This window comes from Ranitomeya imitator, chromosome 2, assembly GCF_032444005.1.
Source record: "Ranitomeya imitator isolate aRanImi1 chromosome 2, aRanImi1.pri, whole genome shotgun sequence".
NCBI classification, from domain to species: Eukaryota; Metazoa; Chordata; class Amphibia; order Anura; family Dendrobatidae; genus Ranitomeya; species Ranitomeya imitator.
In genome coordinates this window covers 29,438,500-29,461,222 of record NC_091283.1, presented here as the reverse complement: position 1 = coordinate 29,461,222, position 22,723 = coordinate 29,438,500, and the positions used below count along the sequence as shown (strand labels likewise).

The 22,723-nt window shown below is 42.2% G+C and overlaps 1 protein-coding gene across 1 annotated transcript in view; it reads right to left on the bottom strand.

Moving 5' to 3' along the window:
* Positions 1-1,800: 1,800 nt before the first annotated feature.
* The window catches only part of LOC138661547 (antigen peptide transporter 2-like), a 33,441-nt gene continuing 12,518 nt past the window's right edge, over positions 1,801-22,723 (bottom strand). The window contains exons 2-12 of the mRNA XM_069746346.1: positions 14,809-15,305; positions 14,274-14,388; positions 12,770-12,900; positions 11,151-11,356; positions 9,933-10,130; positions 9,137-9,265; positions 8,712-8,900; positions 8,021-8,194; positions 4,336-4,495; positions 3,608-3,744; positions 1,801-3,532 (exon numbers count right to left, since the gene is read on the bottom strand). Of these exons, the coding sequence (XP_069602447.1) occupies positions 3,344-3,532; positions 3,608-3,744; positions 4,336-4,495; positions 8,021-8,194; positions 8,712-8,900; positions 9,137-9,265; positions 9,933-10,130; positions 11,151-11,356; positions 12,770-12,900; positions 14,274-14,388; positions 14,809-15,265 (2,085 nt within the window). The 5' untranslated portion in view covers positions 15,266-15,305 and the 3' untranslated portion in view covers positions 1,801-3,343. The remainder of the gene's footprint in view (positions 3,533-3,607; positions 3,745-4,335; positions 4,496-8,020; positions 8,195-8,711; positions 8,901-9,136; positions 9,266-9,932; positions 10,131-11,150; positions 11,357-12,769; positions 12,901-14,273; positions 14,389-14,808; positions 15,306-22,723) is intronic.

Sequence of the window (22,723 nt, the reverse complement as noted above, 5' to 3'; positions counted from 1 at the left end):
GACAGGTATTCAGCACATACAACACTGCTCTGACTCCAGGCCAGAAGGGGGAGCTCTACACCTGACTTCAGGGGGCTGCTCTCTCAGGTCGGGAGGAGGAGGCAGTTGCTAGGCAGTTGGAGTTAGACAGTTGGTGAGAGGAGAGCGAGGAGAGAGGAAGGAGAGGTGGGGCCGTGGAGATGAGTGATTCTGCGGCTCCTGGGAAGGAAAAAGAAAGCAGAGCATTCTGTAGGAGACTGAGAGGGAAAAGAAGCACAGGAGAGTGAAGAGCTGGAGAGAGAAGCTGAGAATGGGCTTGCTCCATGCTGAATGCAGATACCGGTAGCCAGAAGACCGAGGTTGTGGGGGTAACTTCATGCCCCACGGCAGAAACTGGCAGACAGCTGATTGCAAGTTACCTTCCACCATCAACACCCGAGGACACAGTAGCAAATGGAGCCCGGGTCGTGATAGAGATCCTGTAAAAAGGCTCAAGCTACTTGTTGTACGGGTAGTGTCCTACCTAAAGGGGGACAGAGAGAAAACGTGAGGACCTTGAGTGAAGCCTAAGGCAGCAAGGGACTACAACACCACAGCGCTAGAAGGAAGGCTTCCAACCCCACTTGGTTAGAGGGATTTCCAATTCGCTTCCAAGCCGGACGGACCACACCCTGCATCCGTGATCCAGTACCGTATCCAGTGAGAAATTACTGTTTCTGGCTTAAACACGGGTTCATAAAATTCCCTTTTCTTCACCAGTTATACTGTACATTCCTGATCACTAGATTATAACCCATAGTGCCATTTGTTATGGGAAAATCATCCGGCCCTCCCATAGATATAGCCGATATAGTGTCGGCCATTACTACCTCCTGTGGTCGGCATTCCACACTTTTACTGCTCTAACTGTAAAGAACCCTTTATTTAACTTCTGCAATCTTCCCCTCTTCCTGTGTAAGGAATAAGTCATGTTCCCGTTCTTAATATTGACCATTTATTTATACATATAAATGTGATTTGAGGAGACCTTTTTGCTAAGCTAAACAAGCCCCCAAAAAAACAATTCCTCGTACATCAATATTGGTAGAAAAATAAAAAGATATATAAATCTTAAAATGGAAAATTAAAAAATAAAAACTCCCAATAGTTACGCATTTTAGACCTATTCAGATTTAGAAAGTTTGTATAATTTTTCTTCAGGAGCACGGCGCTCCTCTGCCTCCCGACTTCCTGCTGTCAGGGGGTCGGTGCGCTCATGATGATTGACAGTTCGGAAACGCTGAGCGCACCGCTCTCCCTTCTAGCAGAGGATCACTGATGTTGGCGGGATCTAGTGATCTGGGAAGCTCCGGGGCTGCACTTGCAAGGATTAAATGCGATCCATGAGAGGTGGCCGGTAACTATGCCAACGAGAAGTACACTGAAATAAAAAATCCCTCCAGTCTAGGGAATAGAGGATTTTTAATACGTTTTAGTAATTTTACCTAATTAAAAGTTGAGACAATCCCTTTATAAAAGGCAGATATTCAGATTAATCCTGGTGTAAAAATATGGGGTCGTCAGAATTTAGTTTCATTTCTGAATGATTAAGTCTCAATCTGTCCTGGATCCGGTATGTCCCTTTTGTAAAAATAAATAAGGTCCTAACAAACAAATATTGTTTGTATCACTATTACATCTAAAAAATATATATATTACAAAAAAAAGAAGAATTCTTTGCCGGCATAAAAAAACATGAAACAAGATGGGTTTTATTTGATTTTTTTTACAGATTTCCACCATATAGATAAAAAAAATAACCCAAATAATTAATAACACAAATCTTTTTTCAAACTTTTTATTTATTTTTGTCACATTTTCTGCAATGCAAAACCAAGAAAAAGTCTAATACTAGAAAAATATCAGATGTTCTATTCAGAAATAGTACAATACAGATTGAGATCAAAAGTCAATTATTAACGATGTCTCCTGGATCTCAGGATGTAGGTGAAAATTTACTTTTTTTCCTCCTTTAAAAAATAAATATGCAGACATACATTTTTTTTCTTTATTGCTGGGTTCAGACATACCAGCTGTTTGTGTGCAAAGAATCGCTGCCTGCACCATTTCTCTGTTCTGCTGAACAATGTGGCGATTCTCCTTTGAGGACATTTTTTTTTTCTTAAATGCATGTAATTGGGTCTATTAATTATTTTTGCAATTGGGTTTAATTAACCATTTAGCATCGTCTACCTTCTATAGTCTCTGGCGTCAAAAAGTTATTTGAGAATCCGTCATTCGGCCCCTTATTACGATCTCACGGGGAAGATTTTAACTTTTGTACCTGCTTTTTCTGACCTCATCAAAGCTTGAATGTGCCGAAAAACAAACAGTTCAACATTTTGCAAAAATTATTTTTTAGTATTTAAGTAAAAAAAAAATCCTTTCTAGGCCAATCACACGGGCCGATAATTGTAGAACATTCATAAAAAAGCTTGCTCTACACCATGGATGTGTGTCATCGTGCCGCTAATCCTTTATGTTGGCATGTGAATCATCGGTAATGCATGTAGACAGCATGTGCTGCCGATTTATTGCAATTGTATGGGGACAATATGGCCGTATAACCGATTGTTCCGCCCCTGTGCAACGTGAATGGCTCATTATACGAGTGCATTGTATATAGTTATTTTCTCACCTATCCCTATTGAAAACACACAAACAGTCGGTCAAGCCAAATATTCATGTGTATGAATGAGGGATCGTCCTTCTGTATCGGAAGTGATCGGCACCAGTAAAGTTACGACCCGGCACTCCTGCCGAGACACGTGCATGATCGTCGGCCAGGAGTGATGTAAAAATTCAGAGGAATATCGAATACTGCATGTGGGTTTATTGCCGAAGTTTGTGAAACGTCTACGCAAGGAAATCCTGAATTTCCCACACTATCTATAATACAAAAAACCACGAGGCGTAGTGGGGTAAAGTCATTGCGCATCTCAGACAGTAGAGTATGTTAAAAAAAAGCCAAAAGACCCCCAGGAGATGGCAGGAGGAAGGTCCACGTGGGCTACATCTCTGGCGGCTCCACATGGGACAATGGCTTCTGTGAACGATGGTCGATGCCGCGATTACGTGATGGAACCTTATCAATTATCCTTACCTGACATCAGATCGTTTATTTCCTTACACGATTATCTACTGGTGTAACTGGGGCCTAACGGAAAGCTGCAGCAGGTTAGGAGGAGCGGACGAGCAAAGCTGGAGAAGATGGAAGAGATGACGGTGACTGTTACATCACGTGTCTCGGACATGTACATAATTTATGTGGGGTTACTTCGTCCACGTCTATAGAATATTTCCTCCATGTTCCTCTGCTTTAGGTTCAGTCGCCGTTCTTCAGGAGTTTATAGTAAGCTCCCTCCTCGTTCTTCACCAGCTCTGTGTGATTTCCGCGCTCGACCACCCGACCTCTGTCCAGAACTAGAATCTGGTCCGCTTCTCGCACCGTGCGCAGCCGATGAGCGATGATCAGGACGGAGAGGCCGGGGATATTCTGCACAGACTGCTGGATCTGTGGAGGACACATATATTAATGTTGGACAGTAACAGACCGCAGCCCCCCGATCCGGCCAGCGTCGTACCGCACCTCGTGCTCCGTTTCTACATCCAGACAACTGGAAGCTTCATCCAGAATAAGTAACTTAGGTTTCCGGGCGAGCGCCCGAGCGAGGGCGATGCGCTGCTTCTGCCCGGCCCCCATCTGAGCCCCGCTATCTCCAACATCTGTGGAAACAGGAAATCAAAGAATCTAAGAATAATCTGATTAAAAAGTCAAAACAAGAGTCAGACGTGAAAATGCTGCACAATAATGTAGATAGGGGACAGAACCGTTACGGTAAAAACCTGATGATTTTTTGCCAGAAAGTGGGAGAACCTAATGTACATGAGGCCTCCTGATAGGAGACACCTTCCGACCTCTAGATTTGTGGCCAGTGCTGTGTATGGAGTAACGGATGAAAAACAACATCTGGCATTTTGATATTTTTTCTCTTTGTGGGTTCATTTGTTTTTTATTTTGATAAATTAGACTTTTATGAAAGTAACAATGTCACCAGTGATTGACAGCAGCATGTAAATAATTAAACCGCAGAGATCAGAGGTAGCTGGTCGCTGTTGTTAGTGGCAGATGCTGGCTGTATGACGCAGCTACAGAGCCTGCTGCAGACATGGAGACCCAACGTAGCGAGTGCTATTAAGTCCTGCATCAGGAAGGCATTCATACGTAATGCACTGCGCACCGTAATGATAGTGTATATAAAATATAAATACAAATCTTTTATCTCGGCTGTGGAATGTAATGCTTGTATCACTTACTTGTGTCGTAGCCCTGCTCCAGGTTGCTGATGAAGTTCTCCGCCTTCGCGTTCCTTGCTGCCTCTGTCACTTGCTCGTTGCTTTTGCTGATGAGTCCGTAAGTGATGTTGTCTTTTATTGTTCCAGCAAATAAAACCGGATCTTGGGCAACCAGCGCCACCTGGAAGGAACATTATCAGTATATTGTTTGCAGCTACTGTACTTAGAATTAAAAATATCTCATTAACATGCCTAAAGAATAGGGATGAGCGGACCTGTGGAAGTTTGGGTTCTGGTATCCAACCCGAACTTTATTCCAAAGGTTGGAACCAGAACTGTATCCAAAATGGAACCAGAACCAATGAAAACAATGGGGGCCTGAACTTTTGAGCTAGAAAATTCTCTCCCTCTATCTCTCTCTTCTTCTCCCTTTCCGGACTTCCCCCGAAACGCCAAACATTGCAATGGACATCCGGGAGAAATCTGTGCTCAGAGTTTTTGTTTTGAGTTCGAGGTTGCACATCTCTATTAAAGAGTAACTAAACTTTTTTTTATTATTATTTCATTATTACTCAGCCTTTATAAAGTTACTAGATGGTGGCCCGATTCTAACGCATCGGGTATTCTAGAATATGCATGTCCACGTAGTATATTGCCCAGCCACGTAGTATATTGGCCAGTCACGTAGTATATTGCCCAGCCACGTAGTATATTGCCCAGCCACGTAGTATATAGCAGAGCCACGTAGTATATTGCCCAGCCACGTAATATATTGCTCAGTCACGTAGTATATTGCCCAGTCACGTATATTGCCCAGTCACGTAGTATATTGCCCAGTCACGTAGTATATTGCCCAGCCACGTAGTATAGTGCCCAGTCACGTAGTATAGTGCCCAGTCACGTAGTATATTGCCCAGTCACGTAGTATATTGCCCAGTCACGTAGTATATTGCCCAGCCACGTAGTATATTGCCCAGTGACGTAGTATATTGCCCAGTCACGTAGTATATTGCCCAGTCACGTAGTATATTGCCCAGCCACGTAGTATATTGCCCAGTCACGTAGTATATTGCCCAGCCACGTAGTATATTGCCCAGCCACGTAGTATATTGCCCAGCCACGTAGTATATTGCCCAGTCACGTAGTATATTGCCCAGTCACGTAGTTTAGTGCCCAGTCACGTAGTATAGTGCCCAGTCACGTAGTATAGTGCCCAGTCACGTAGTATATTGCCCAAACACGTAGTATATTGCCCAGTCACGTAGTATATTGCCCAGTCACGTAGTATATTGCCCAGCCACGTAGCATATTGCTCAGTCACGTAGTATATTGCCCAGCCACGTAGTATATTGCCCAGCCACGTAGTATATTGCCCAGTGACGTAGTATATTGCCCAGTCACGTAGTATATTGCCCAGTCACGTAGTATATTGCCCAGTCACATAGTATATTGCCCAGCCACGTACAGTTACATAGTATATTGCTCAGTTACGGAGTATATTGCCCAGCCACGTAGTATATTGCCCAGTTACGGAGTATATTATCCAGCCACGTAGTATATTGCCCAGCACAGAGCCACGTAGCATAGAGACGGAAAAAAAAAATAATCCTATACTCACCTTCCGAAGGCCCGTTGGAAGTCCTGCTATACTTACCATCCGCCGCCTTTGCCGCTCCTCGCCACTCTCCCGCCACTTGCAAGCGGCAAGGTCCTTGTAGTGCAGGACCTGCCGTGACGTCGCGGTCACATGACTGTGTAGCGGTCACATGACCGTGACGTTACGGCAGGTCCTTTTCGCGCAGGCGCACAGGACTTGTCATGATGTCGCGGTCACATGACCGTGACGTCATGGCAGGTCCTTCTGCCACACCATCCATGCGACCGGAACGTGCTGTTTGCATAGCGAGGAGCGGGAAAGGCGGTGTAGGTGAGTATATCATCATTTTTAATTTTTTTAATTATTTTTAACATGCAATGTTTTTACTATTGGTGCTGCATAGGCTGCGTCAATAGTAAAAATACTTGGTCACACAGGGTTAATAGCAGCGGTAACGGACTGCATTACACCGCAGCATAACGCGGTCCGTTACCGCTGCTATTAACCCTGTGTGAGGGCAGACTGGAGGGTGAATGCGGGTGTCGGGCAGTGAGTGCGGGGAGTAAGGAGCGGCCATTTTCTTTCGGACTGTGCGCGTCGTTGATTGGTCGCGGCAGCCATGACAGGCAGCTGCCGAGACCAATCAGCGAACGAATAACCGTGACAGTAGGACAGACAGACAGACGGAAGTACCCCTTAGACAATTATGTATATAGATGAATCTTGACAAACAGCTTATTGGTGGCGGTGTGGGACGTCAATTGGATATTTTTTACCTATCCCAAGGAAGAACCATCCCCTTTAAATATTAAAATATCAACCTATCCCCTTTAATATTAAAGTAACTAAACTATTTTTTTTGTAAGTTTGCGAGCAGCAGGGCCCTCATTCCTCCTGGTATCTGTTGATTTATGTGTTTATTGTTATGTTGTAATGTCTATTGTCTGTACAAGTCCCCTCTAAATGTACAGTGCTGCGGAATATGTTGGCGCTATAGAAATAAAATGATGATTATTTGTTTAATCATTGATCAGTCTTTGTAACGTTATGAATCGTTGTTATATGCTCCATTGTCTTATTTTAATTCATTCTTTCTTTATCACCGTGCTGACACCCTCGTTTACAAGGCCAAAAAATGTTGGGCCTGGCTGCACCCTGTAAAAGAAATTGCAAAAAAAAATATATAGCACATAATATATGAGGGATTGGTGAATATTTTTGACAAGATATGTAATCTCACACCCCGTGTCAAGGGTCCTCACACTAAACTATGAGACCGGGGCAGGTAAACGCTGCTGCCCCTTTTTCTGCTGTAATAACAGCTACCAAGACTGCATGAACTGGGCAGACAAACCAGCACTTTCAGCGTGGTGACCAAGACAGAAGGAAGAAACATAAACTAATGGAATATATTACAAAGATTCATAACTTTACAAAGATTGATCAACGATTACTTTATTATTATTAAAGGGGATGTCCAGAATTATGAAATTGATGGGTTTTCCTTGAGATAGATCATCAATATCCGACTGATACGCCACCGATAAGCTGTTTGTCAAGTACACTGTGTATAGAGCCATGAAGGCCACCGCTCCTTACACCGTGTTATGGCCGGTCGCAGGAAGTGCAGCTCAGATCACATTCACGTTATTGGCAGCTGAGCTGCAGTACAGAGAACGGCCATAACACATTGTACCCAGCTGTTCCGGCTCTGTACACAATCTACATCCTGGGGCTACGAGACCTACGAAGCGGCGACACCCAGCACCACCACCGATCTGATACTGGTGACAATGGTGGTAATGGAGCGAGGCTTTTCCAGAAGGACAATGGCGATAAATGAGCCCCAGAACTAAAGGAGCGCTAAGCACACAACCAGCAGATCGTATAAATGAAGCGTATACAATCAGTAACATCATCCATGTATAAATATGAAGGCTCCATGAAATATGTGATATAAAGCAGGTGATCCTGGGGGCGGACAATATTCTGGGTTACATAGTGAGGAACATAGCTGGAAACATTAATATGTAAATTAATGACCGTCAGCTGCTGGAGGTTTGTGTGCGGTCGATGCTCCGGATGTCTGCGCTTTGATACCAGTCCTACCTTACTGTGCAGATACTGATGGTCGTACTCAGCCAGCGGTCTCCCATCGAGAAGGATCTCCCCATTCCGGGGCTCGTAGAATCGTTCCAGGAGGGACACACAGGTCGTCTTCCCCCCTCCTGAGAGTCCAACAAGAGCGGTGACGCTTCCCGGGGGAAGACTGAAGGATAAGTCCTGTCAGACGTAAAATAAATGATAGGGGAGATGAGAGAACAGGACACGTATGGAAAGTATGTGAGGTGTCAAAGTGACGCACACAATGAGACTCGGGATGGAACTTACTAATTTACATAGGAAAGGGTCCCGGATCTCAGAGCAGGGCAGAGATTTGTGCAGAAGCAAACTGCTCACATGAAAGCTAAGCCAGCCCCCTTCTCTAACAAAGCCAACACATAGAGAAGGGGGGCTGGCCAGGCTGTTGAAATGAGCAGTCAGCCAGCCCCCTTCACACATAGCTCTTTATGGGGCCCAGCCTAATACTATTTCATTCCAGTATGAGCTCTATTGGTACGCCACATTAACTGGTGGATGTGATGGGAACGCCGGCTCTCTATGGTGAGTAGGATCATTGGGCTCAGCTCAGTAACAAGACACGTAGTTTTTGGCTCACAAACCACTACGTGTGTGGGGGGCCAGGAGATAGCTGTCATTATGTAAGGTGTATAAAATACAAGGTGTTCCGCACACTCACCTGCACGGCCGGGGTGTCTGGACGGGACGGATAATAAAATGTGACGTTCCTGAACTCAAATTCACCACGTAAATCTTTTGGGCAAAGTGATCCTGATGTGGAGATCTTAGGCTCCCGATCCAGGTACTGAAAGATCTTGGAGGCGACTCCTGCGGAATGGGTTATCTCACTGAGCATGTGAATAAGGCTCTAAAAACAATGGAGGAAAAAAGGTCAACACCAATGTCACGTGGCAGTGTCTATACCGGGGGTATCCCACTGATCCCACTGCGTAGTGAACAGTTTTGTGTACTAATGTTCAACTCCCATTTATTTCAATAGGACCAGGGCTGAAGTACCAGAGAACTGGCACTACGCGGTGTATAGAGCTGTGAACATACTGACTTTGGAAAACATGCACCATTGTGATTTCTTTAGTCTCGTACCTGTATGCACTTGCTAGACTTCATCTGGTACATGATGAAGGACACCATCGCCCCGGTGGTCATCTCTCCCTCAAGGATTAATGTATGTCCATAGCATAATATGGAAACCTGCGACCCCCGATTGATAATCTGAAGGGAAGAAAAGCATCTTTATCGTCAGGGTACACAGCTAATCACCAGCATCAGCACAGATATCACTCACATTTAGGTCGTTTTTTCACGCTGTGGCTGAGACCACATCTAACTTTGAAGATGAGAACGTTACCCCTTAACGGCATTGTGCAGATGGTGGAGGAGGACAATGCTATGGGGATGTTATCAGGCATTGTCCTTGGTCTCTAAGTTCCAGTGAAAGGAAATCTTAATTCTCCCAGATTTGTGGGAACAGTTTGGGGTTCGCCCTTTTCTGTTCCCCATGACTGCGCCCAGTGCACAAGGTCCATACAGACAAGGAGAGGGAACATAAGTGGTCGTACAGAGCCCGGACTTCAGTCCCATCCAAGAACAGAGATTGTGAGCCCGGCATCTCCTCATTATCAGGGTCTGACCTCACAAATGTTCTTGTGGATGTAGAGGCAAAAATTTTTAGCAAAAATGTGATGGTCAGGCTGGATTTCTGCTCCTGTTCTGCTGTGGATTTGCACTTCTCAGATGTGGACTGTGGTTGGATTTCACGCAAATTCTACAGCGGAAGCCAAGCCGGAAGACATGTCCTATCTGACAAGTGTGAATATGGGCAGCCATCTCGTCATACACAATGTACGGTAACCACCAGGAATACGACGTGTTTATTCACCCTTATTAACAGGTCACACAGAGCTGTGGTCATGTCCCTCCACATCTGCAGATTGTGAGTCTTTTTTAGGGACTCTTCATATCTGTTCACTTCTTCTTGTTCAGCAGCAAAACTCTGCACAGTTTTAACCGACTCGATAATCTCTTTTGCGAGATCACTTGACCGGGCAATCGAATCCTGCACCTTCTTCACAAGATCCTGAGAGAAGAAATTAAAAAAATAAGTCAGTCCATTTTGTAGATTAGAAAATACATATTTGTGCAAAGAATACTTTAAACACTCAAGTAAAAACATGTTTCCCTCTTCTACATGATAACTGTATGACAGGAGCCGTCTAATCATCATCAGTAACTGTGATAGTAGTTTGTCTCTTTTCCTGTGAAGTGCCTGTGTTGTACAGTTTCATCATGTAGCTCAGATGATTGAAATGGTGTCAAGTAATGCATGGGATCGCTATAAACCTTTTTTATCCTTTTTTCACACCAGTGGTTTTGTTGGTTGTGGTCAAAAGAGTATATTCCAAAATACTGTCATCTAGTCCAAAACAGTTCAGATCTACTATATATTGTGGGAAGGCTCTGCTGCCATTTTTATGTATCCAGAGTATTTTACATGTTCCTAAGGTCTTTATTGCTCTGATTATGCACCTTTATGGGAGCCTTATGCCAGCTCCGAATGATATGGAGCCCTAAGACGACCACGTGCACGAAACCTAATAAGAGCATGCTCACACAGATGTTTATTCTTACATGGATTTTGAAAATGATCCACTTAAAAATCCACATTAAAATCCACTTAATATACTCTTGAAATACTTTTTGAATTGGATTTGGAAGCGGATCTGCTTCAAAATTCATGTAAAACACTCTGTGACCATACCCCAATTGTCTAAAGATGGTAACAACAGTAAAAATGAGCAACTAAAATAAATTTAAAAAGTTTAATGAAAAGTAAAGGCCGTAGACTTTTTCTGCTATGGATTTCATAGCAAATCTGCAATGAAATCCACGTTACATGCAGATTTTGATGCCAATTTCAAAGGATAAAATCTGTAGTGAAAATCCGCACCAAATCTGCAGTTTGTCTAATTACCCAAAAACAATTAAGCATAATAAATATAATCAATAGTATTAGGTGCAATGATTATAGACCCATAAGGGAATGGTTATTATCTATGACATACAGTGATCTGTGCCCCGTCCCCGCACATATACGCACCTCGTGATATTTGTTGTATATGCTCTGAACGATGGAAATTAGTAGCATGCTCACAGAGGTGAGGAGTGTAAGACGCCGAGACAGAGACAACATGAAGAGGTAATGACCAACGCAGATTATCAATGTCCGTAGAATTATGTTCATATTGTCCGCAATAGGGCGACTCACAAGAGTCGTGTCGTTTGATAGTCGAGAGGAGATGTCACCTGTCAGAGAAGAATAAATTGTGCATTATCTCATGTTTAAGGGCTCATTCACACGTCAGTTTTTCACATACGAGCGTTATCCATCTCCGCAAGGCGGAATGTTACCTCTTGGATCCCGATCAGACACCTCTCACCCGGCCAAACTAGATCTCACACTTTGCACTGACGAGGGGCAGTACCCCGAAACACAGTATCTGTAAATTGAGATTTTGGTTTTGGCTTTCATCCTAAGTCATGTGACAAAGCTCCTTAGAAAGTCGATACTGACTTGTAGGATTGCGATTTCCTATAGGTGGCACTAAAGTTCTAGTCATCTTCCTGTCTGAAGAGACAATATCCATGTTGTTCACCTATCTGCAATTTTGTGGTCCATGCAAAATTGTGGTGACTCGTCCGATATCGATCTGAGCTCTATGGTCCATGAAAGTATCGGAGCTCATGTCATCCAAGTGGTGTCTATTTGTCACATATTGATAGATAGGAAAAGATAGAGAAACTTTTTTCTTTTTTTTCTGATCAGAGAAAAAGTGATGAAATTCTGACAAAATGCTGATCAAAACATACAACTAAAAACAGCTCATGAAGCTCAGTCAGTTTTTCTTGTACATTAAAATAAGTGATGTATGAATGAGGTCTAACGTTCTGTAAAACGTAATGTTATAATTTACTAAATTCAGTCACAAATGTTCACATAAAATATGAGCTTAATATTGTCTGTGATCAAGGGATCGCTGTGGGTTTTCATTTGATTTTTAGGCTGATAACACACGTGCCAAATTTAGCCATCCCATACAGTCAGCCTAAGTCGTAAGCATGTGATTTTGCCATCCAGTGGGCCGATATGGGGGCTTTCCTTTTTATTTTTGCTGTTCAGGAAAGAGTAGACTGATAGGGACCCCGGAATAAAAATGGTAGTTTAAATCAGGCTTTATTACAATGGGAATCACTGGGCGATTTCTGCAACTCTGTGTCTATGTAGCGACATGTATCAGAGGCTTCTGTTGGAGGATATAGAGTATTATTGCTCAAAGTCTATACCCCAAAAATTAAAAAAAAGCAAAATATAAACAAGGGCATTTTTTGTTTTACATATACAGTATATATGACACGTATTCAATTCACCTAAAAACAAAAAACTGATCAGCACCTCCCATCTGAATGCAGCAAGTGTGAACAGGAGCAAGCTGCTGTGACTGCATTACTATATAAACCAAACCCGATAGTATATAATAAAATCAATGATAATAAAGGACACATAAAAATTCAAAATTCTACTCTCAAGCCTTTCTGATGACAAGAGAGCGGATATCTTCTTACAGAGTGTCAGGCATAATGTTTGCCCCCATAGCAGTGCCCTAGGACATATGTGTATACAAGGTTGTGTGTCTCACAAGTTGCAGTATTATACTTTACCAGTTTTAGTGGTTTCAAAGAAGGCGATGTCCTGTCTAATGAACGCGCAGAAAAGAAGACGTCGCAGACGTCTGGTGAGACGAAGCTTGGAGAAGGTGAAGAGTCCTCCTCTGCAGCCTGCAGAAATAGTGCTAAATAAAGAGAAAGGTACATATCAATATCCAATATTATGTCTGTATCCACCCACATGTAGAAATATTTATAGAATTAATGGCCACTTTATTACTGACACCCATCTAGTAGTGCGTTAGACCTTTTTCTGCCTTTAGCGATTTCTGGTGGTATAAAACCCACTAGGTGATTAGAGCGTTCTGCCTGAATATCAGTCATGTGGACTAAATCATTAGATGGAGGTACTGACAGGCTGTCTACGGCCTGTTGTACTTTGTCCCAGAGATGCTCTACAGGATTAAGATCTGGGAAATGTAAAGGCCAGGAAGAAGAAAAAGCTCACTGCCTTATATGTAGATGCAATCTATGACTATATGATCCTTGTGGCTTGAGGCATTGTCCTGCTGCCATAGAGGAAACAGCCGCCATGAACAGAGGATCAGACATTGTACTCAAGTAAGTCCTACTGTTGTTCTAATATCTATCCACAGGTATCAGGGGCTCCTGCCCAGAAAACCTTTCCTACTATTAGTGCTCCTCCACCATCTTAACAGGAAGGAATTATCCATCCACAGGTATCAGGTGATCATGGTGCACCAAGAAAACGTTCCCCATAATTACTATTTCTCAATCTACCTGACAGGAAGGGGTCATTCGTCCACAGGTATCAGAGGAACCAGTGTGCCAAGCAAACCTTCCTCCACCATTATTCCACCTCCATCAGCCTGACAGGAAGGGTTCATCCATCTACATGAATTAATGGAGCTATGAAAACCTACAGACCATTATTACTACTCCCAATCTGACTGACAGGAAGGGGTTTTCATTTCGGCTCTAATGGTGAGAGGTCCGGTGTTTCTAATAAAGCGGCCATTCAGAATATATTGTAATTATGTTCAATAAAGTAAATAGTAAATGTCTGTCCCGGGAATAACTGGGCAAGAATTAATATACCACGATGGGACCATACGTGAAAAATAGAGCAGGAAGGTTTGCTCTTCCCTGGTGTGTCATCCAGTCTGGTCCTCCGCGGCAGACTTCACATCTGTGCCGGACATCCTTGGTACTTATTGCACTTACAAGCACTTCTTGAGTGGTGCGATGCACAACATGACGTCGCAGGATTTAGATGGTGAAAGAAGAGCCCAGAATGCTGTGCACTGTGGTGAAGACTGCAATGGAGGACTGGACTGGAGGTCCGCGCAAATCCTTCTGCACAACTCTACTAAAAAGTAAAGCACACAAAAAAGTGCTTATATCAAACATTCATTGTCCACAAGAAAAATGACAGCTGATATTTGACTGCTTGTTGACATTGAATTTCTGTGTTCTCTAGTTTAATCATGAGGCCCAAGAAGTCTACGTGTCTAACTTTGCCGTGTGTCTCACCCACCTGAAGATGGTCAACACAGCCATATAAATTATAGCCTCCAGGAACTCGGCCTCCTTGTAGTTGTTGGACAAGTTGTCAATCATCCGTCCCATATAGTAATGAACCCACATTTCAACTGTGAAAGATAAGATATTTACTTTTGTCTGTAGAAGAACAGAACTTTCCATATCGTATACAGTATCTTTCAGTCTAAACAACATATTCAACCTATTAAAGTGTTCCGACCTTTTCTAACCCTGTTATCAGATTCCTTCTTTATACAACTACCTCTTCACATATAATTACTGTCTCGACACCAGGTGACTAAAAATCGGCTGAAGAACAGAACTGTATTACAGAACATGGAAGATCCTATGTTTCTCCATTATTAAGATGGAGAGACTCTCCCAGGAGATCAGTTATTTTTGTCATGTAAGACAAATGGCTGCACCAGGAGCCTCTCTCCTCGGTAGGGATTTCCATTCCCTGCCTTTTGTAGAAAGTTTGCAGAAAAAAAGTTATATCACCAAAAAAGATGAAATTTAGCAAAACTTACATGTCAAAGCCAGAAAAAGGAAGACAAAAGCCGAGGACAGGTAAGGCCAATCCTGCTTCGAAAGTTTGAAAAGTCTGGTAAAAGTTTCCTTTGTATTACAGGGAGGTAAAATCAGATCCCAGACCAGACATGACAATGGCAGAGGTAAATGGTAGAGGAGAGAGCTGGAGAAAACAGAGGATAACTCTGGAGACTGAGAGGTGAGAAAGAACCTGAGGGTCTGGTACAAAGGAGGCGCAAAGCCAAGGGTTAGAGCGAAGGGCAAGCGGGAGGAGATCCAGCATGGATGAGGCAGGAGGTTGGATATCACTACAAGTATCGGAGTTTTAATAAGGTAGACCAGCCACACCGCCAGAAGGAGATCTACAGGATAATATATGAAGACAAGGCTGGATATTATGTACGTGAGTGATGAGTCCAGCAAGATGAGAAGCGGAAGAAAACATAAGGAAATCATTCTGAAGGCTGAAGAGTAACACGGAGACCTCGGCGGAGACCTACAAAGAGAAAGGACACAAGTTAGAGGCCAAATGTACAGTAAACTGTACTGCAACTCACAGGAATAGCAAAACTATAACAGAAAGTCCGAACCAAAGCTGTAACTCTTGGAAAACGTATATGCAGCCCTAAGAAATTTGTCCGGGGGATAAAAAAATGTTAAGGTAGGAAACTGACCCTCACCGATCCATTGTACTGCCCGTTCCGAAACTTCCTCAGTCTTTGAAGGTCTCTACTCGTCTCATCCCGTCTCCAGTAGTAATGGCGAGAAAAGGCAACGTTACAACTGAGCCCTTTAAAAAATGAATTTTACGCCCTGAAAAGTCCCTGTAAAAGGATCTGAGCACAGCATAAAGTAGTGACAGAGGCCCAGTTTCCATCACTTGGTCTTTTACTAGCAGTCTTGCAGGAGCTTTCAGCCTACACTCCGAGCCCACGATGTTCTCCAGTTTCACTGACCATAATCAGAGCAGTGTACCCGGCCAGACCGCAGGGTTTCTCGTATGTATATATGAGGCAGATGACTCTGGTCAGGAGACCCAGTGGTCAGGCCGAGTATTCCTCTTCAAACACAGTCCATGTTTCATAGACCGGACGTATAAAGGCGGCATTATACACAGTATAGGGTGAAGGCTGTCAATCAGCCGCAGAAGGATGGGGAGAGCCACAGCTCAGGAATATCAATGACTTTTAGTAACCCAGAGCTGGTATCGGGGTCTCCACCACTACCCATGGATAGGGCAGCAGAACCTGGACGACAATTTCCTTCAAAGCAATTTTCCCACCTTTATGGGCTCATTCACAGCATAAATAGTCACAGATATGTACAGGACTTTCCCATATACTCAAATCTCATTTGTAAACAATCCTCAATATGCAAATATAACCTAAAGCTCCATCCAGCAATGGTCCTCAGAAGACACCGCCCTCATCAGTCCTCATCATTTACAAATTGACTCTGCAAATCCTGGTAAGTTATCTGGCTGAAATTCAGCATCAAATCTGAAGGAAGCAGAAGCATCTGCACGGACGCTAACACCGGCGCCAGAAGCTGACAGGAGAACACAGCTCTGAAATTAAAAATGATGAGTGTAGGAGACATCTATAAAGCCCCTCAACACGGCCCAATAATCGGCCAAAGGGCAGGTTCACACGAGCGTTTAAAAAATCAGAGTTTCATCCAGAAAAAGTGGACGATTTTTTTCTCACTTGTCATCTGTATACAATCCGTTTTTTTACAGCAGCAGCTATTAATCATTGCAGTTTCCTATGTTACAGAATTGCAATGTATCTGTAAAAACAAGTACTGAAGTAAGTATGGCATCTGATTTTTTTCACGCACCCATAGACTTGAAAGGCCGATTGTCATCCGATTTACAGAAGACACCAGGGCATGCTGCTATTTTTTCACATGCAAATTCGGTCAGTGAAAAAAACGCTCATCAGCACTGCACCATTGTATAATATCACATTTGTTTTTTCATGGTCATCACTCGGACGGAAAATACGTGTGAATGACCACAAACAAGAATTTGCAGTTTGGCTTTGCATCAACACATTTAAAGGGTCTTTAACTGGGCACCAATCAACATGTTATATCGATATTAGGAGCTCATTGTGGGCATTGATCGTCCTTCGCTTTCTCATGAAATTGTCCCATTCTGCACTATCATGCCTAAAAGGGGCCCAGTCACTAGATCAGAAGTAGCCGTTTTTTGTTCTTATTTTAATTCCACTTCTACTTTGAGTTTTCCTCGGTTTGATTTTTTTTTAAATCTGCCATACGGTTCCCGAGATATGGGCCGCATTATTTACTGCCAAGTTTTATAGCCTTTAGAAGGGGGGCATGGGTCACAGATTCCTCTGGGGCGTGTCTTTAGGCCACTCTGCATAATTAACCTGTGAGCCACACCCCATAGTAAAGACCATAAAAATAACCACTTAATAAAATGGCCTATATCACTGAAACGTTCTGGCAGATTTACATATGGAAAAAATGGATTACTCAGGAGAGTAGCAGAAATAAAATAAGAAAAAAACAAACAAACACATTTCACCCTGTGATGGTTCCTCTTTAAAAAAAAATCACAATAAATTGTTAAAAAATAAGAACTTTAAGCCTACAGCCTCACATGTGCACTTTATAGGGTTCCCATTGTAGTGTATGATTTCATATAGATATATTACTGTTGGATTCAGTACGGAAAAAAAAACAACAGAAAAAACATGGCTGCTTTATTGGATGACTGTTGTGAATTCCGTGGTCAGGCTCCCTCCTGTGGTCATGAGTGGTACTGCGGCTTCTGGGTTTCCTTCCTCAGGTGATGAGGTGATCTCGTTAGGTGCTGTTCTATTTAACTCCACCTAGTGCCTTGCTTGTTGCCTTCAGTCAATGTTCCTGTGTTGGTCTTGTTCCCTCCCGGATTGTTCCTGTGCCTGTGTTACCTGCATGAGCTAAGTTTGCTGGTTTCACTTTTGTTTCTATATTTTCTGTCCAGCTTGCGTTTTGGTTATTTTTTGCTTGCTGGAAGCTCTGGGACGCAGAGGGGGTACCTCCGTACCGTTAGTCGGTACGGAGGGTCTTTTTCCTCCCTCTGCGTGGTTGTTTGTAGGGTTTTGTGTTGACCGCAAAGCTACCTTTCCTATCTTCGGTCTGTCCAGTCAGTCGGGCCTCACTTTGCTAAAATCTATTTCATCTCTGTGTTTGTTGTTTCATCTCAACTCACAGTCATTATATGTGGGGGGCTGCCTTTTCCTTTGGGAAATTTCTCTGAGGCAAGGTAGGCTTATTTTCCTCTCTTAAGGACTAGCTAGTTTCTCAGGCCATGCTCGAGGCGCCTAGGCCTTGGATAGGAGCGCTCCACGGCTGCCTCTAGTGTGGTACGATAGGATTAGGGATTGCGGTCAGCAGAGTTTCCACGTCTCAGAGCTCGTCCTATGTCATTGCTAACTGTCAGGTTACTTAGTGTGCTCTTAACCACTAGACCTATTGTGGTTCTGAATCACCAGATCATAACAGATGCCATTGTGTAGATGGTTGTGACAAGATTTGGCTGTTTAAAGTCTGTGTGAGATTTCATCCTTTAGGAACCGCTATGGGCCAATAGCTCGGTACATACTATGCCCCAGCATGGGCTGTGCGGCAGCACGCAGACGCTATGCCGCACTCTATAGTCTCCACTATCTCATATAACAATTTTTAAAGAACTGTCCTAATAGTGGGATCATTAAAAGGTCGGTCAGGGTGAGTGAAAATTTGCATTACAATTGTGGATTTAACCCCCTGATGCCTATACATTTAGCGTATTGTGCTGTATATGCATAGCACACAGGTGGCATAAGCGCAAAAGGAGTCCCCCCCACATCCACAGCGGTCGTTCAACCTGTCAGATGCTGCAACCTACACGGTCCGCTGTACCTAAGCGGTTAGACCGATGGAGTGCACCTGCGATGTTATGACAGTGATGATGATGGGCAACCATATAATTTATTGTCATTAAGAAAAGTCACAGGTTTGGCATGCGGGGGTGAGACCATTAGGCCCAGCTTAAGTTCTACAAAACAGGAATACCGTAAATCCCTGGAGAAAGGCAGTATATAATGTTAATGCTTCTGTGGTCAACTCCTACCATAATGGATAAAAATGTAAAAAATATATATATATATGTTTAAAAAAAATTGTTGAAAAGTAAAAAGAAAATTTGGTGGTTAAAGGGTCAGTTAAAGGGTTTTTGTCAGCACTTTTCGGGATGTAATCAGTTTCAGTTTCTGACACCTTCCCCTTGCGGACGATCATTATGTGAAGAATTACTCGATTTTAGTTCCTCTTTGTCACATTTTTCAGTAACTTTCACTTTGAAGCGTGTGAGCAGGAAGCTTCGGCCCGCATCTCCAGGTTACAGCTGCCGTGAGAGATCTGACTAATCAGATTCCGCGAAGGTGAGGTCACATGACCAGGTGCTATTGTCTGTAAGAAAGGCCGAAGCCTCTCATGAATATTCATGAGCAGCCATTTTAAGATGAATCAGCGGCTATTTTGTTGACAAGCGTCGATATCAACCCGTCACTAACGATTAATACAATTCTAAGAGGGAGGCAACATGTTTAGGGAATATGGACGTCACATCGCCTCCTCCTAGGAATTGTAGATCATTTGTGAGGCCGATCCCACTCCATACATGGCGGCACCAGAGATCACATCTAGTTCCTATGGCCGCAGTTTTACCCCAGAAATGTCGCAGTAAAACATGACCGCGTCATATAAAGGTGTTAGGTGCTAGGTCCCTGCGATCATGCAGTGCTGATGGTGTTGCCATAGCAGCCAGGGGCCTATTTCCACCATATTGGCACTGATATGAGTAGGAGATTGGCAATTTTACAGCCGTCTGTGATATTAGTATTCTACACGACCCGATCTTTCAAACAACAAAACAACTCCATAAAAAAAAAAAATTTGAACTAGTTCTACAAAACAACAAAAGCCTCGTTCCGCTCCATCAAATCAGAAAATGTTGATATTTTTCAATAAAAAAAAAATTTAAAACCATAAAACATAAAAAAAAATATTTGGAATTACAGTAATCATTCCGACCGGCAGAATGAGGCTACTTGGACGTTTTTAACACAAAATGAGCGCAAAAAAAAAACGAAACAAAAATATTTCGCCCCAAGTAGAAATGTATTCCTGATTTTAGTACATTGTATGGTAAAATAAATGGCGTCACCCTCAAAGCTTCATGTGGGACCATGGATCAGTGCGAATAGGCCGCTCTTCACTTTCCATTTTTCCTCCTCACTTCTCAAGTAACTTTTTTATTTTTCTGAGCATTTGTTTTTTTTGCTGCATGAGTGGTAGTTTTTTTTCATCACCATTGTGGAGTCCATACAACTTTCTCATTTTATTACATTTTTGGGGATGAGAAATGACCATAAAAAAGCAATTCTGCCATTTTGATTTAGATTTTTTATCGTGTTCACAGACCACAGGCTGGGCTTCAGAGGTGTCAAACATGGGGGTCTCCTGGTGGCCATGAAAATACCACGGGCCCACCTCAATCATGTGGGGGTCCGATGGGGGTCGGTAGGGACACCACCCCTCTTTCCAACCTGCTAAATCCTGCTCAGAGGTAAACCTCTTCCCAGTGTGATGTAATAGCAAGTCGCACATTGAATGCCAGTGTATGAAGCAGGCTCAGGAGCTGGGCCCGCACTATACCCGGGAGGTGGCAGCTGTGACACACAGCCAACATCTGCCTGTAACAACTGCAAGCTCAGATCGCTGCTGTTTAACCATGTAATGCTGCTGTCAACGCCATAAAGAGAAAAAATTGACATAGCAGAATTGCTGTTTGTTTGTTTTTTTGTGCCTCTAAATCTCTGCAATAATGAGCAATCAAAACGTTGTATTTACCCCCAAACTGTATCAATAAAAATAACAGCTCGCCACGCAATAACGAGCCCTCGCACAAACGATCCAGGTCTCAGAAAATGGGAACACAATAGAAAAAAATTCTAATTATTTAATTTTTTTAACCATTTAAATTAAAAAAAAATCTGTAGAACTTTGTTTTTGAAGTAATTGCGCTGGACTGGAGGATCATGCGGCCAGGTTATATGTATACCACATTAAACAATGGCAGAATGACGCTTTATCTTCGTTACTATGGCCATGTCTAGTGAAAATAAGAAAGAAAAGTTATGGCTCTAGGAAGGAGGGGAGGAAAAAATGGAAACGCAAAAAAATGAAATCTGGTAATAGTGAACATGGCGTCTGATCTCCTGATGGCAGATTATAAAGCGGAGGACTGACGGTGCGTGGAGGACACAAGGGAAGGGGTTAAAGAGAGCGGTCGCGTCTCTGGAGGACGGACCTGGGGCTGTGTGACTATTATACAGCAAAATACGCTGGAACATTAGAAATATACAAAAATAAATAGATTTATATATTACTTATTATTTGTTTCATAAATGTTTACATATATACAGATATATCTATCTTTATGAATAAATATAGTGCTGTGGAATATGCTGGCGCTATATAAATAAACTTATTATTTCTTTATATACAGTATATGCAAAAATTTTAAATAATATAGATATGTTTATTTTTTATTCACAGGAGATTGCTCAATCATAAACACATTTCCCCTCTGGGAAATTATGTACCATACTTAACATAATATAACGTAAGGTCTGATCATACCAAAAATAAAGATGACCTAGACCATGGTACTTATAAAAAACAACAATTTTATTAGAATATGATACCAACATACATCAGAATAAATAAAGGGATACTGGACCATACAAAAAGAGGGACAAAACTACCATAGGCTAAACCCTAAATCTGGGCCGACATCACATGTAAATGCATGGTGTACATTTTAAAGGTACATATCATAAAACATAACTATGAAAATATATAGTACATGTAATGGAATAAACATTATATACCCTATGTCCCAGCGGAGTATACAGAGGTGAGCAAATTCTAATCCTCCCTAATAACATGCATTTCTCAGCACTCAGGAGGTAGATAGCACTAATCCTCAGATATATGCTTTTTCAGCCCTGGAACAAACATTTGGAGCAAGCTGGTATAGGGTAAGAATAACAAATCTACCTTGGAGTCGGCCACATGGGTGAAGTCCTCGGCGTCCCTCTGCCCCCTGGGGCATAGGGTATATAATGTTTATTCCATTACATGTACTATATATTTTCATAGTTATGTTTTATGATATGTACCTTTAAAATGTACACCATGTATTTACATGTGATGTCGGCCCAGATTTAGGGTTTAGCCTATGGTAGTTTTGTCCCTCTTTTTGTATGGTCCAGTATCCCTTTATTTATTCTGATATATGTTGGTATCATATTCTAATAAAATTGTTGTTTTTTATAAGTACCATGGTCTAGGTTTATTTTTGTATATTTTCTAACGTTCCAGTGTATCGCTGTTTTTGCTTTATTTTTTATTTAGTTGCATTTTGTTTCTATTACTTTTTGGATTATTCCAACCCGTTATATATTTATTAATAATAATAATAATATATATATATATATATATATATATATATATATATATATGTCTATATATAATTATATATATATCTAATTATCTATATATCTATATAATTATCTATGTCTATATATAATTATATATATATATATATGTCTTTTAATTCGCCTTCTTTTTCTATTTCTCTTTGCAAACAGTAATGGGAGAAAAAAAAGTAGATTGATAAATATACTAAAAATAAATTCTACGCAAGATTTGATCGTCAGGTGGAAAATCCCTTCCGGCACTAAGGGGTTAAGGAGCTGAACTCTCGTGATTATTTCCCATCGATCATATCGGGACTGATCGTGACATAGATAGGTGATGAGTGGATGACACCCTGCTGGGAGTTGTAGTGCA